We start from the raw sequence: 13,331 nt of genomic DNA, 5'->3' as shown, positions 1-13,331 counted from the left end.
CAGGTTGGAGTACCTCAGTGATCCCTTGACCCAGATGAACACTAATAACTAGCGACTAACCAGCCCAATTGTAAGAGACGTTGGTAAATACAAATCCCGCCTCAGCAACTCTTTTCACGTCTGCTGCTGAAGCCTTTGCTTTATTTAAGACATCTGAAAGTCAGGTTGTTATCACAAATACTGTAGTTCTTAAGCCTCCCATACAACTTTTTTAAATTAAAATTCACAAAATATATCGCTATTGTGTTACAGGCAGTCCCCGGTTTAAGAACACACAACTTAGATCAAACTTGTACTTACGAACCGGGATCTTGCCTCTCCAAGTGCCAATGCGCCCCTTCTTCCTCCCTTCCTGTCCAAACATGACCCTCCTCCTTCCATTCATGTCCCAACGAGCCCCTCATCATCTTTCCCTCCATTCTGCGTCCCAAATTCATGCCTCCCATGGGAGTTTACCTCCTCTGGTCGGCTCCCTCCTCCCATCCCAGTTCTTTTTGCAAAGCAGCTGACCCGGCAGCCTGACCCTTAGTGCCTCCCACAGGTATTTACCTCCTCTGGCCGGCTCTCTCCTCCCAATGGCCCTTCTCTTCATGAAGCTGCGGCCACTGGTTCCAGCACGAGGCTCACAGCTGACCCGGAAGCCTTCCCTCAAGTCAGAGAGAAAGCTTCCAGGACATCTGCGAGCCACTTGCAGAAACCAGCGGCCAAGGCTTCGCAAAAGAGAAGTGCCACAAGGACAAGAGAGCCTGCCAGAGAAGCAAACACCCGAGGGAGGCACGTAGGATCAGGCTGTCAGGTCAGCTGCGTGCAGGAACTGCAGCCACAGCTTTGCAAAGAGAACTGTGATGGGAAGAGGGAGCCGGCCAGAGGAGGTACACATCCGTGGGAGGCACGAATTTGGGGCGCAGAACGGAGGGAAAGAAGACAAGAGGTGTATTGGGACACGGAAGGGAGGAGGAGGGCCATGTTTGGACAGGAAGGGAAGAAGAAGGGGCATACAGACATAGGAAGGGAGAAGCAGGGATGCATTGGGATACAGAAGGAAGAGAGGGAGCACAAACTTCAGACAAAGGAAGGAAGAAAGAAAGGAGGGAGAGAGTATGAACTTGAGAGATAGGATGGAACACTGGAGGGAGTGCGGGAAAGAGGTGCTGAGGTGGGGCAGGGAATAGAAAGGAAGAATTGTTGGGCATGGTGTATGAATGAGAGGGAAAGAGAGACAGTGCACATGGGGAAATGAAGAAAGAGGTGAATTGTTGGGCATAGGGAGGGGAAAAAAATACTGGACATGGTGGTGGGAGAGGCATGAGGTACAGATGCATGGGGAAGAGAGAGATGCGAGGGAGAAATGTTGGATGTGGTGGTGGAGAGGGAACAGTGGGATGGATGAAGAACAAAAGTAAGTGTAAACCGCCTATCTTTAAACTACAGTACTTTATTTTGAGGACTGTTTCTTTAATGTTTAATGTTTTTATAGACTGTGTACTGTACAGGATCCGAGTTACATACAAATTCAACTTAAGAACGGTTTAAAAAATCAGAACTCGTTCTTAACCCAGGGACTGCCTGTATTTGTGCATTTGGTTCTATGCTTTTCTGAAAACTATATACAGTATACTAAGAACATTAAGGGCCTCTTCTATTAAACTGCGCTAGCAGTTTCTAGTGTGAGGAGCCAGGCTGAATGGCCCGCGCTGCTCCCGACGCTCATAGAGTTCCTATGAGCGTTGGGAGCAGCGCGGGCCATTCAGTGCAGCTCCCCGCTCTAGAAACTGCTAGCACAGTTTAATAGAAGATGGGGTAAGAGTTGCCATACTGGGGCAGACCAAAGGTCCATCAAGCCCAGTATCCTGTTTCCAACAGAGGCCAACCCAGGTCACCAATACCTGGCAAGATCCCAAGAAGTAAAACAAATTTTATGCTGCTTATCCTAGGAATAAATAGTAGATTTCCTGAAGTCCATCTTTATAATAGCTTATGGACTTTTGTTTTAGGAAATTATTCAAATTACTTTTACCACATTCTGAGGAGGATCACAGAAAAACTTTTTTCTCATCATAAGTAATCTTACAATCGACAAAGAAAAAGGATGCTCCCAAAGCCAAAACATGGGATTTATAATTTTAAAAATGCTTCCTCATAATTGTGTTGTCCTGGAGACATCTGGTAAAACAAGAATTTTTTGACCACAAAAACTGTTGTTTTGGGTTTTTTTTAAGGAAATATTGTTTCATTATCTTTGGGCTCCTTTTACAAAGCTGCATAATATTGCCACAGCCGAAGATAAAAAAAGACTAATGTGGCTTTGTAAAAGGAGGGGTTTGTCTTTTCCTATTCTGAATCTAAGGTAACCAGAAGAGTAGCTCTCATATCAATATTCTGGTTGGCCCAGGCGCCTTAGGCCCCACCTGTGGGTGTGGTTTCAGACACCTGGGCCAATCCGGCCCCATTCTGCAGCCGGCTGGCCTGCCGGACAGGCGGGCTTGGCACTCGTCCATCCGGCCAACATTTACCAGGTATGGGGGTGGGATTGGGAGGGGTCGTGGGGTCAGCAGGGGGGTTGTGTCGAAGGCAGGAGGGCCTGGGATCCCTCTTGCCCGTATTGTAGTGGGGGGTAGGGGGTCCGCCTGGGAAGGAGGGGTTGGGCTCCTTCCTGCCCGATATTGTAGGGGGTGGAGGGCGAGAGGCCAGGAGGGCTTGGGCTCCCTCCTGGCCCAAATGTAATGGGGGGGTGTTGACGATCACTGGGGCAAGAGGGCTTGGGCTCCCTCTTGCCCCGAACGTAGCCGAGCAGTCGGGGTGCCGCAGGGCTTGGGCTCCCTCTTGTCCCGAACGTAGTCGGGCAGTTGGGTTGCCGCGGGGCAAGAGGGCTTGGGCTCCCTCTTGCCCCGATGCTGTCAGGGAGTCAGCGCGGCAAGAGGGCTTGGGCTCCCTCTTGCCCTGAACATAGTCGGTGGTTTGGGGTGCCACGGGCCAGGAGGGCTTGGTCTCCCTCCTGCCCGGATCGCTTTAAGGTGTGTGTGGGGGGGATTCTGTAACCGGTGTTGTTTTTGACAGACACCGGTTACAGAATCCAGCTTTTAGGCGAAGGATTGGCTCCTCCTTCACCTAAAAGCCCTTGTGTTGAACGTTTGGGGCTTAGGCGTTTTTTTGGTTCATTATGGGGTATAAGTGTAGACCTTGGAGTATGCTGTTACAAAGAGGCAGGAGCACCATGAGTATGGCAGCTATGTAGCAATCGGCTTAGCAGTTAAAGGGAGTCATTTAAAAAGGTACTTCAAAATGTAGAGCATTTTATGCACAAATAGGCTCTTTCAAAAATTGCCTGATATGAAGAAGTAACAACTAGTGCAAAGAAGTCACAGTGTCTACTTTTCACCCAAAATACACATAAGTGTTTCTGTAGACAGAGAAGAGGTGGAGTGGGGTTGGCAATTAAGCATGACATTTTATAAAATAGGTGGAAAACATAAAAATATTTGTTATAATTTGAAGACATTTATGCAAAATTATCTCACAATAAACCAGAGACTTCAAAATATTGTCATAATAATTTAAAATATTTATTTTACTGTCATTATCGCTCTCTGCAATGCACTGGGTATTTTTTTCATGTCACCACAAAATAATTTTAAAAAGTCAATTTTATTTGAAAAGTTCCTCCAGTTTCAAAGAATACCCATAGGAAAAAGAAGACGTGGAGGGGCATAATCAAAAAAACCGTCTAAGTCCCTTTTTGGCCTAAGGCCTTAAACGTTGAAAGCAGAAGCAGGGAAAATGTCCATAACCAAAAAAAACCGTCCTTTTTTTGATAATGGCCTGCCTCTGTATTCAGCTGTTTAAACGCCCAGACCACCATTACGTCTGCACTTATCCCCCCATGACGTCTACACTTATACAATGAAAAACAATCCTAAATACTGCAACTAACTAGCAGTGCACTTTAGTGTTAATAGCCCTGAAGATTGAAAGGGCTATGGCCTCAGAATCGGAGCCTACGTATCGCAATAGCAGTCACAGGTTAAGACTAGTCTGCGTAGTATACTCGCTCCTGCTCCAATCATCGGCCAACACCAATGCAAAATTTTTTTAAAGAATTTTCAAAAGCATATAAATCTACCACCCCATATGTTTATATGAAGTAAGTGCAAGCCATAATGTAAAGAAACAAAGACCAAAAAAGCAACTTAGCTTTATAGCTGATTTGTCTTTACAGGAAGTAACGGTCACTAGTGTTCGTATGCCGACGCGGCCAGCGTTTCGCGGAGTTTTATTGTTTTAAGTCATCCGCTGCATCAGGGCCACTAGGACATTCAAAAGGTCAATTACTGCAGTAATTGAAGCCTTGACCTTTTGAATGTCCTAGTGGCCCTGACGCAGCGGATGACTTAAAACAATAAAACTCCGCGAAACGCTGGCCGCGTCGGCATACGAACACTAGTGACCGTTACTTCCTGTAAAGACAAATCAGCTATAAAGCTAAGTTGCTTTTTTGGTCTTTGTTTCTTTACATTATGGCTTGCACTTACTTCATATAAACATATGGGGTGGTAGATTTATATGCTTTTGAAAATTCTTTAAAAAAATTTTGCATTGGTGTTGGCCGATGATTGGAGCAGGAGCGAGTATACTACGCAGACTAGTCTTAACCTGTGACTGCTATTGCGATACGTAGGCTCCGATTCTGAGGCCATAGCCCTTTCAATCTTCAGGGCTATTAACACTAAAGTGCACTGCTAGTTAGTTGCAGTATTTAGGATTGTTTTTCATTGTATAAGTGTAGACGTCATGGGGGGATAAGTGCAGACGTAATGGTGGTCTGGGCGTTTAAACAGCTGAATACAGAGGCAGGCCATTATCAAAAAAAGGACGGTTTTTTTTGGTTATGGACATTTTCCCTGCTTCTGCTTTCAACGTTTAAGGCCTTAGGCCAAAAAGGGACTTAGACGGTTTTTTTGATTATGCCCCTCCACGTCTTCTTTTTCCTATGGGTATTCTTTGAAACTGGAGGAACTTTTCAAATAAAATTGACTTTTTAAAATTATTTTGTGGTGACATGAAAAAAATACCCAGTGCATTGCAGAGAGCGATAATGACAGTAAAATAAATATTTTAAATTATTATGACAATATTTTGAAGTCTCTGGTTTATTGTGAGATAATTTTGCATAAATGTCTTCAAATTATAACAAATATTTTTATGTTTTCCACCTATTTTATAAAATGTCATGCTTAATTGCCAACCCCACTCCACCTCTTCTCTGTCTACAGAAACACTTATGTGTATTTTGGGTGAAAAGTAGACACTGTGACTTCTTTGCACTAGTTGTTACTTCTTCATATCAGGCAATTTTTGAAAGAGCCTATTTGTGCATAAAATGCTCTACATTTTGAAGTACCTTTTTAAATGACTCCCTTTAACTGCTAAGCCGATTGCTACATAGCTGCCATACTCATGGTGCTCCTGCCTCTTTGTAACAGCATACTCCAAGAAGACTGTGGAGTCAGCACTAACCTAAGGGCTTGATCCAGACTCATTCCAGAGAACACAAAAAACTTCAAATATTCTTCAGCCACCATCTTGCTGAATTCATTCCTGTAAGACAAAACGCACAGAGACAGAAATGGTTAAAAGGCTGAATTACGCTTTTGTGTGGACAGAATAACATATAAACAGAAGAGACAGAGGCACAAGGAAAGATTAACTGCACTCAGCTAATCAGAAGACATCTCTCTTTGTTTATCAGCCTGTAATGTTGTGGTTGAGTAAACTACTCAGAAGACTTTTTAAATTATGAAACACTGTCATGCATTGATTCATACGAGGGTTGCCTTCAAAGATCCTGTGTGATGTTGGCACTCTATGTATGAATACAGAAGACAAATTGTATACTTTAATTGCACAGTTTCGACTTTTCTTCAACATGAATGTACAATTGTCACCATGAAAACTGTCTATGGAAAGAATGCCTGTACATCCACACATCCTTGCACTCAGGGGTAGTGGAATGCCTTTTTCGCCAAGCTCCACCTCTAGGCCTCTCATCTCCCTCTCCTTCCTTGGCAATCTCTTGTGCATTTAGACTGCATCCTTCCCATTCCTTCCCTGCCATTACATTACAGATTTCTATTCCACCATTACCTTGCGGTTCAATGCGGATTACAAAAAGAGTTATAGATCATTTCCAAGAGTGGGTCAGGTAGGATCAGGGGTTAGGGAGAGGATGGTAAGAAGGAAGGTATTTGTGGTTTTAAGCTTTATTCAGGGATTTCTTGAAGAGTATAGTTTTTATTTCCTTTCTGAACATCTTGTAGTCTTGGGTTGGAGATTTGGTTATCTAGTTTTGCAGCTTGAGTGGCTAGTAGGCCGTCATATAGTTTACTTCTTTGATTGGGGGGTATGTGAATGGGGTGTGTGTTTTTCTATGCCTGGTAGAGGTAGTTTGGATGAAGCGGTTGTTTAGGTAGATTGGGCTGTCTCCATTTATAGTTTTAAATAGTATACAATAGAATTTAAATTGTATTCTTTCCTGGATTGGAAGCCAATGTGAATCGATGTATGCCTCTGTAATGTGGTCATGTTTCTTCAATGAGTAGACAAGTCTCAGAGCTGTGTTTTGAATAGTTTGTAGTTGTTTGTAGTTGTAGTTCCCAGGCTGACTGCCTACAGGATGTGCCTTACAGGATGTGCCTCTTGCGGCGAGAGGCACATCCTGTAGGCAGTCAGCCAGCACCAGCGCCTCTCCTTCTCTCTGCGTTTCTTCCCTTCCAGCACCCCCCCACTGGCAGCTCAGGGCCTGTCTGGAGGGACTTCGCACATGCACGGATGTTGACGTGATGACGTTACACATGCATGTGACGTTACCGCTTCGACGTCCACACACTTCCAGATACCTCGAGTCGCGGCCACTATGTTTAGTGTGCCACAGCTTGACAAAGCTTGCAAAACACTGCCCTAGTCATTCCCCATAGCATCCAGCATCTCTCTTCTTCCCTACTTCTCAACCCCCAACTCCTTGTGGTGTCAATCATTTCTCTTCCTCGTTTCCTCCTCCCACAAGCATCACAGCTGGCACAGAACCCCAAACATCTGCACTGGTTCATGGCCTGTCAGTTCCTGCCCCCTCTGAACTTCCTGTTTCGGGGGGGGGGTTAGCTGGCATGTTTTGAGTCTGCACATATGTTCAAGGTCTCATACCATCTAGCTACAATGCTTTTGCCTTGTCAAGGGAGTTAAGGAACTGAACAGCTTGCAGGGGAGATAGATGACAGATGCTGAAGACCCATTTTTCTCCCCCATCCCCTTACATTCTCTCCCCATCTCCCTTTTCCCTCCTTCATACCCTCTATCTCCTGCATTGTTCTACTGGGTTTTGTGTGTTCTGGAATGACTGCTGATCTGTTTCCTGTCAAAGTCGTAGTTCTTTTTCTTTCTCTTATTTTTGTTTTTAGGTTATAAACCAACTGGATCTGATAGTAGTACAGACAATATAGCAAATTTTAATAAATTATAAACTATAAGACCAAAAGAGGAGGATTAAGAGATAGGGGGGGGGAGAAGAAACGTAAGGGAATGGGGACTTGAATACCACCTTTTTGTTGCTTTGGCATTTCAAAGATGACATTCAAAGTGGTGGGCACTGGAGGATTAAGTGACTTGCCCAGGGTCACAAGCAGCAGCACTGGGATTTGATTTCACAACCTCTGGATGCAGAGGCAGCGGCTCTACCAGTGAGCCAGAGGAAAGGTAAGGAAAATTTTGTGGCTGCCATGGCACCTGTTGCTCCCCCTTTTCCAACACCTATGCTTGCACCACTTTCTGTGTGGGGCCTTCTTGCAACCAAAGCAATGCATATGCTTTTGAAATACAGATGTTTCAATGCTCTTCAATAACAAGGAAAAAACTGCAGAGCGGAATGTACAAGGTGCAGGAATCTTTATTAAAAGTCGATACAAAATTGTAATCCATAAAAATGGCTCTCATATATATGGAGTATGGACCCATGCATATGAGAGCCATTTTTATGGATTACAATTTTGTATCGACTTTTAATAAAGATTCCTGCACCTTGTACATTCCGCGCTGCAGTTTTTTTTCTTGTTTTTGGTGTTCGCCTTTCACTACAGACCCGTTGGATTTTTCTTTGTTTTGCTCAATGCTCTTCAATCCCTGCCCTAGCTCCACCTTTCAAAATACCTCTGTTACTGTAAATGTAAGTAAAAATGTGTGTATTATTTCAAACAGGGTAGACAAATTTCAGATAGTTAATTTCCATGCATAAAACAGTGACCTAACCAGGATTTGCATATTTCTACAAATCGCGACCTTAGAATTACAGGGTTCTAAGTGACAATTTTCAGTATTTTTAACTCCGATGACTTCCAGGTTCTATCTGACATGATCTTTATATTATCATCATGTAGTATTTGGAGAAACTCTGTTCTGGTGTTAAATTAATAAATAAATCCACACATGTCATTGAACACCAAATTGCCCCACAAACCTCCACTTCAAATTCCTGAGAATGACTTTTGGTACAGTTAGAACCATGTAATTCTAAGGTCGCGAAATGCAGTTTCCTGTGAAACTTTTCATTCTCTAATTATCAATCTCAGTCTATCCTATTACAATTACTTCAGTGTCAAAATTGCTTTTCCCTCTTCTTACCCTTTCACCTTTTGTTATTTTCCTTCTTGGTTTTTTTCCCTTTAAAACATTGTTAGCTCTACCTTCCCCTGTCAGCCTATTTGTATTTAGGGCCTCGTCTATCAAACTGCGCTAGCAGTTTTTTGACGCAGAGAGCCACGCTGAATGGCCCGCACTGCTCCCGATGCTCATAGGAACTCTTATGAGCGCCAGGAGCAGCGCGGCTCACCGCGCTAAAAACTGCTAGCGCAGTTTGATAGAAGAGGCCCTTAGTTTGTTCACTTGTCTTGGTGCCCTTGCCCTGTTTGTCTTTTTTTTAAAATTTTATCCCATTACTTTTATTCTTGTAAACCGCTTTGGCTTAACTTTTTTTTTGTTAAAAATTGCGGTATATCAAATACAATAACTACATATTCCATATTTACCAGCTATCTGCTTATGTCGCCAATGGATGAAACTGTCATCCCAGAGAAATTAAAGGAATGATAAGGGGGCGTTATCAGCGTAAGCTGAATTATTTTACCACAACTTGTGCTGTTTAGTAAAGGTCTCATTTTATAGAGTGAAACCTAGTTACCAATAACTGGGGTTAACAGTTAAAAAGCATATCTTAACACCAGTCCACACTGATAACTCCTTCCCTAAGACGCAATAAAGTAAATAAAATCCAACAATATCATTCATTAGAGAGGATACTCTTCATGAAGCTAACCAATCTATAAACCTACCCACTAGGGCACGCCTGTCTGTTTGATCATGGATGAGTGTATGGCTTATTTATGCTGTAGTGGATTTCTCTGCAAGTCATTAATAAAACACTGAATCCAAGCTGCCAAGTAACTCCATGAAAAGTTAAAAAGTTCCATGTAAGTTTCTTTCAATCTCTTCTAAGCATCATGAATGACAACAAAATGGAACATTCTAGAATGCTTAGGAAGATTAAGGAACCAAGACTAGCTTGGAGTGTCTCTCTCGTGGCTTGGAGTTAATTGGCATTTCTGTTGAATGACAGGCAGCTCCTCACAATACCCACACGTACTTCTTCCCCAGGTGCCGGGCCACATCTGCTTTTTTGAACCCGTCCAGATTGTAGAGTCTCTTGGCTAGGCGCTGGGCAGCCTCTTGATCAGCCTTGTGTCCGTTGGAGAGCGTATCAGTGCTCCCTAGTGCAAGCTGCTCAGTGCTGTCCATCTCTGACTCAGAATCTGAGACGAGTGGGCTCAGGGGATGTTCACTGCAATAAAAGGAAGAAATCACAGAATCAAATAACCAAATCCTTAAACATGACAAGACGGAACACAGAGCACATGGAAATAGTATTTTTCTAAAATCATAGTGGCAGTCAGCATTTTTAAAAAATATTTACTGCTGTGGGCTGAATTAGATCCTCATATTCATGGCTAGCCCTTACCTGGGTACCAGCACTAAATATCCAAATCTTTGTTGGGACTCAGAAGTTAACAGTGCCTGGACAAGTATAGATAGAGCTGCCGTGCCTTTTCTGCGTTGTCCTACTTGCCCAGTTCGTTATCCAGGCACCAGGACTGAATATCAGTAGTGCCTGAATAACATTTGGGTGAATCCTGAATTGATCCCAGACCACTCAGGAGCTAAGCAGAGTGCCATGACAGTCTGAACCAATATTTAGTGGAAATCTGGATATGTCCTGATGAATATCAGCTCAACTATTTTCATATGTATCCAATCCAATGTGTATGCCCTTACTACGCCACTGATTATATTGACACAGATAAGAAAGACAGTCCCTTCGTCATACAGTTTTCATGTTACAACTTATGAATTCCAAAAAGGAGCTCTTTTTTGGCTCAATACAAGTACTATGGTAAGCGTTAACAATAAATGTGAGAGACTGAGATTATACTCCACATGCCCCAGTTTAGGAGTGAGGTATGTGCAACTCATTCGGAGAAATGGCCCACTTACCATCTAGTCAAAACAAACATATATGACAAACAAGAGATCTCATTGGAATGTAAGAAGTAGTCAAGATATAAATACAACCCCCCAAAAAATATACTGTGGACAAGGTATAAACACAGCTTCAAAATATAATACCCTGTTCATCTTAAACAGCCAAGCTCTACCTCAAATTTAAGGTCAGATCGAAGAGAATTCCACAATACAAGGGCTTTATCAGCCAATATTCTTTGTTGAGTTGTTGAAAGTCTGAGCTCTTGTACTGGAGAGTCCTTTAGCTATAAATCTTGATTGGAAAGACAGGAGCAAGAGGGAAAACACTGCTCTGAGTATAAAATAATGTGAGACAATAGCCTTAAAAATTCTAAAGGCAATGACAATTATTTTAAAGAGAACTCTGTATTTCGAGACACACGTTCCAATAAGCATGCTATTATCATAATATATTTCTAGGTTACTATCACATGCAAATTTCTATATTCTGGAATAAATAAATCTTGTAAAACAATATCTAATTGGTTGTTGACTGAATAAGTGAAAACAGGATCGTGGCAGTAGAGCACTCCAGGTAAAAACAAAAAACTGTGGATGCTGATGTTCTGAGAATGATTTATTATACGTCCTTTCACAATATAACCATAAAAACACATGTATTTTTATGTTTTTATTGTGAAAGGACATATAATAAATCATTCTCAGAACATCAGCAGCCACTGTTTTTTGTTTTTTATCGTTGGATTGATTCTACTGTGGATTTTGGGGTCTCCTTTTCTCTTTTGTTGTCCTCCAGGTAAAACCAAACCCACTTGGATTACTGGAAACACTTGTTCTGTTCAATCATATGGTGTAACAATAGTGATCATTCATTATGGTCTAGGTTTAAAAGAATGATCTCAGGGCCACTAGTAGGGCATTAACTTTTCCAAGGAAGAAATGTGTCACTCAGACAAGCTTAGGATTGCTAATTTATTTATTTATTTATTTAATCATTCATTCAGTTTTCTATACCATTCTCCCAGAGGAGCTCAGAACGGTTTACATGAGTTTATTTAGATACTCAAGCATTTTTCCCTTGAATGTCTATGCTCTGTAGTCCTGATAATGCTGAGCAATTTTCTATCATAAACTGTTGTACCAGTGTGCAGACCAATGCCAAGGAAAAGAGGTTACTCTATGTCACCTTGACTGTGGTTTACAGTACTCCCCCGATATTCGCATAGCCAATGCCGGAAGTGGCGTTAGGCGGGCTAAAGTGGCTACCCAGCTGTGAATCACGCCAAGATAGGCAGCTGAAATGTAGGTCCGGAAAACCCTGGCCTACATTTTAGCTGCTTATCTTTGCCGTTAGACCACAGCAGCCAATTGCGGCAGGAGAATTCCCCCCCTCCCCCATCAGCTGAGTGGCAAGGACTCCCCACAGATTCTGTAACTGGTGCCCTAAAATAATTGACAGGTGATCGGTGGTTGCTTTTAAGGCAGCCACCGACTTGGGCGCCGGTTACAGAATCCAACCCTAATAGTCTAATCATTTACACATATCGGGCCAGATTCTACATATGGTATCAAAAATATTGGTGCTGAAAAAGAACACGCTTAGCACTAATCTACAAATCATGCCTAAAGTTAACATAGAACATACATAGTAGCCAGTCCCATGATTAAAATTAGGCGTAACCATTTGTGCCAACTAAAACCTGGTGTAAATGCCTGCGCCTAAATTCTGTGCAGATTGGACATATTCTATAACAGAGTACCAGGAAGTGATGTCAGAGAGTAGGAAGAGGCCAACGTGAGCAGCAAGAGATGCTACTAGCAGTCGGCAAAGATTTGAATAGGTATAGGGATGAGGGCACAGAGAATTGTGCAGGGGGGGGCAGGAGGGGGGAGGAGGATGCCTCCACCGCGAACACAAGTTCCCCTTGGTATGCTACTACTTAGCCGGTTCCTCAAACCTGGAAATTCAGAGCCAAAGCCCACACATAGACATCTGGATTTCCCCAGACATGTCCTCCGGATGGCTTTTCAAACCCCGGCATTTTGTCCAGGTTTTGAAAAGCCTCCTCTCAATCGCATCGAGCAGGAGGCAATCTGCACATGCGCGGATTGCCTCCTGCCCAACCAAAGCAGGCAGCAGGGGCTGAGCTAGGGTGGGACTGAAGCAGAGATGAGTGGCCCTGGGGGGCAGGTCTAGGGTGTCCGTATTTTACAATCGTAAAATCTAGCAACCCCTACCCACACATGGCCCTATAATGAATTTCTGGGCATAACGCTAGTAGCGGTCAGCAAAATGCTGAGTGCCGTTAGATGAATAATGACCCCAGCATGTTCATGCCTCAAGCATATGAGTTATTATATCTTGTGTCTTTCCTCATTCACTCTAGGCAGCTCAACAATAACAATATAATGAACTCAATGAACACAGATAGGAATTGCTGAGAGTACCACAAACATTATAAGCAGAATGCATGCAGCAAGAATTAATACTGCTTTCTTAAATGTTTCTATATAATGTTGAGAAGGTAGACCAGAACTCCTAACTAAAGTGACATTTTTCTTCTTTTCTTACGGTGGAAAAATGTTTGGAGCACAAGGACACCCAGCATTTATTTTGCAGGTTTGCTTCATAACCTCCTTTTCTTGTTTTGTTCTTGTTCTCCCTTCCAAAGCAAGGCTGATTTGGTAAGTGGTTTGACCTTTTCTTGTTAATTACCAACTACCAAAGTGCTGCATTCATCTGTTCAGGCTTC

At 42.9% G+C, this 13,331-nt stretch overlaps 1 protein-coding gene across 7 annotated transcripts in view; it reads right to left on the bottom strand.

The window, feature by feature from the left end:
• Window positions 1-13,331, bottom strand: part of LOC117360112 (PH and SEC7 domain-containing protein 1-like) — a 350,510-nt gene that overhangs the window by 229,903 nt on the left and 107,276 nt on the right. For 6 of the 7 annotated variants that reach the window (XR_004539359.1, XM_033943787.1, XM_033943792.1 and 3 more), the window contains 2 exons: window positions 9,680-9,880; window positions 5,515-5,595 (listed from right to left, as the gene is read on the bottom strand). Coding sequence is in view for 6 of the 7 variants with exons in the window: in XM_033943787.1 (XP_033799678.1) it covers window positions 5,515-5,595; window positions 9,680-9,880 (282 nt within the window). In the remaining variant the exon portion in view is untranslated. The remainder of the gene's footprint in view (window positions 1-5,514; window positions 5,596-9,679; window positions 9,881-13,331) is intronic. The other variant, XM_033943791.1, reaches the window with a different exon arrangement.

This window comes from Geotrypetes seraphini, chromosome 4, assembly GCF_902459505.1.
Source record: "Geotrypetes seraphini chromosome 4, aGeoSer1.1, whole genome shotgun sequence".
Taxonomy (NCBI): domain Eukaryota; kingdom Metazoa; phylum Chordata; class Amphibia; order Gymnophiona; family Dermophiidae; genus Geotrypetes; species Geotrypetes seraphini.
Note: the sequence above shows the minus strand (reverse complement) of the source record. Positions and strands in the feature narration are given on the sequence as shown.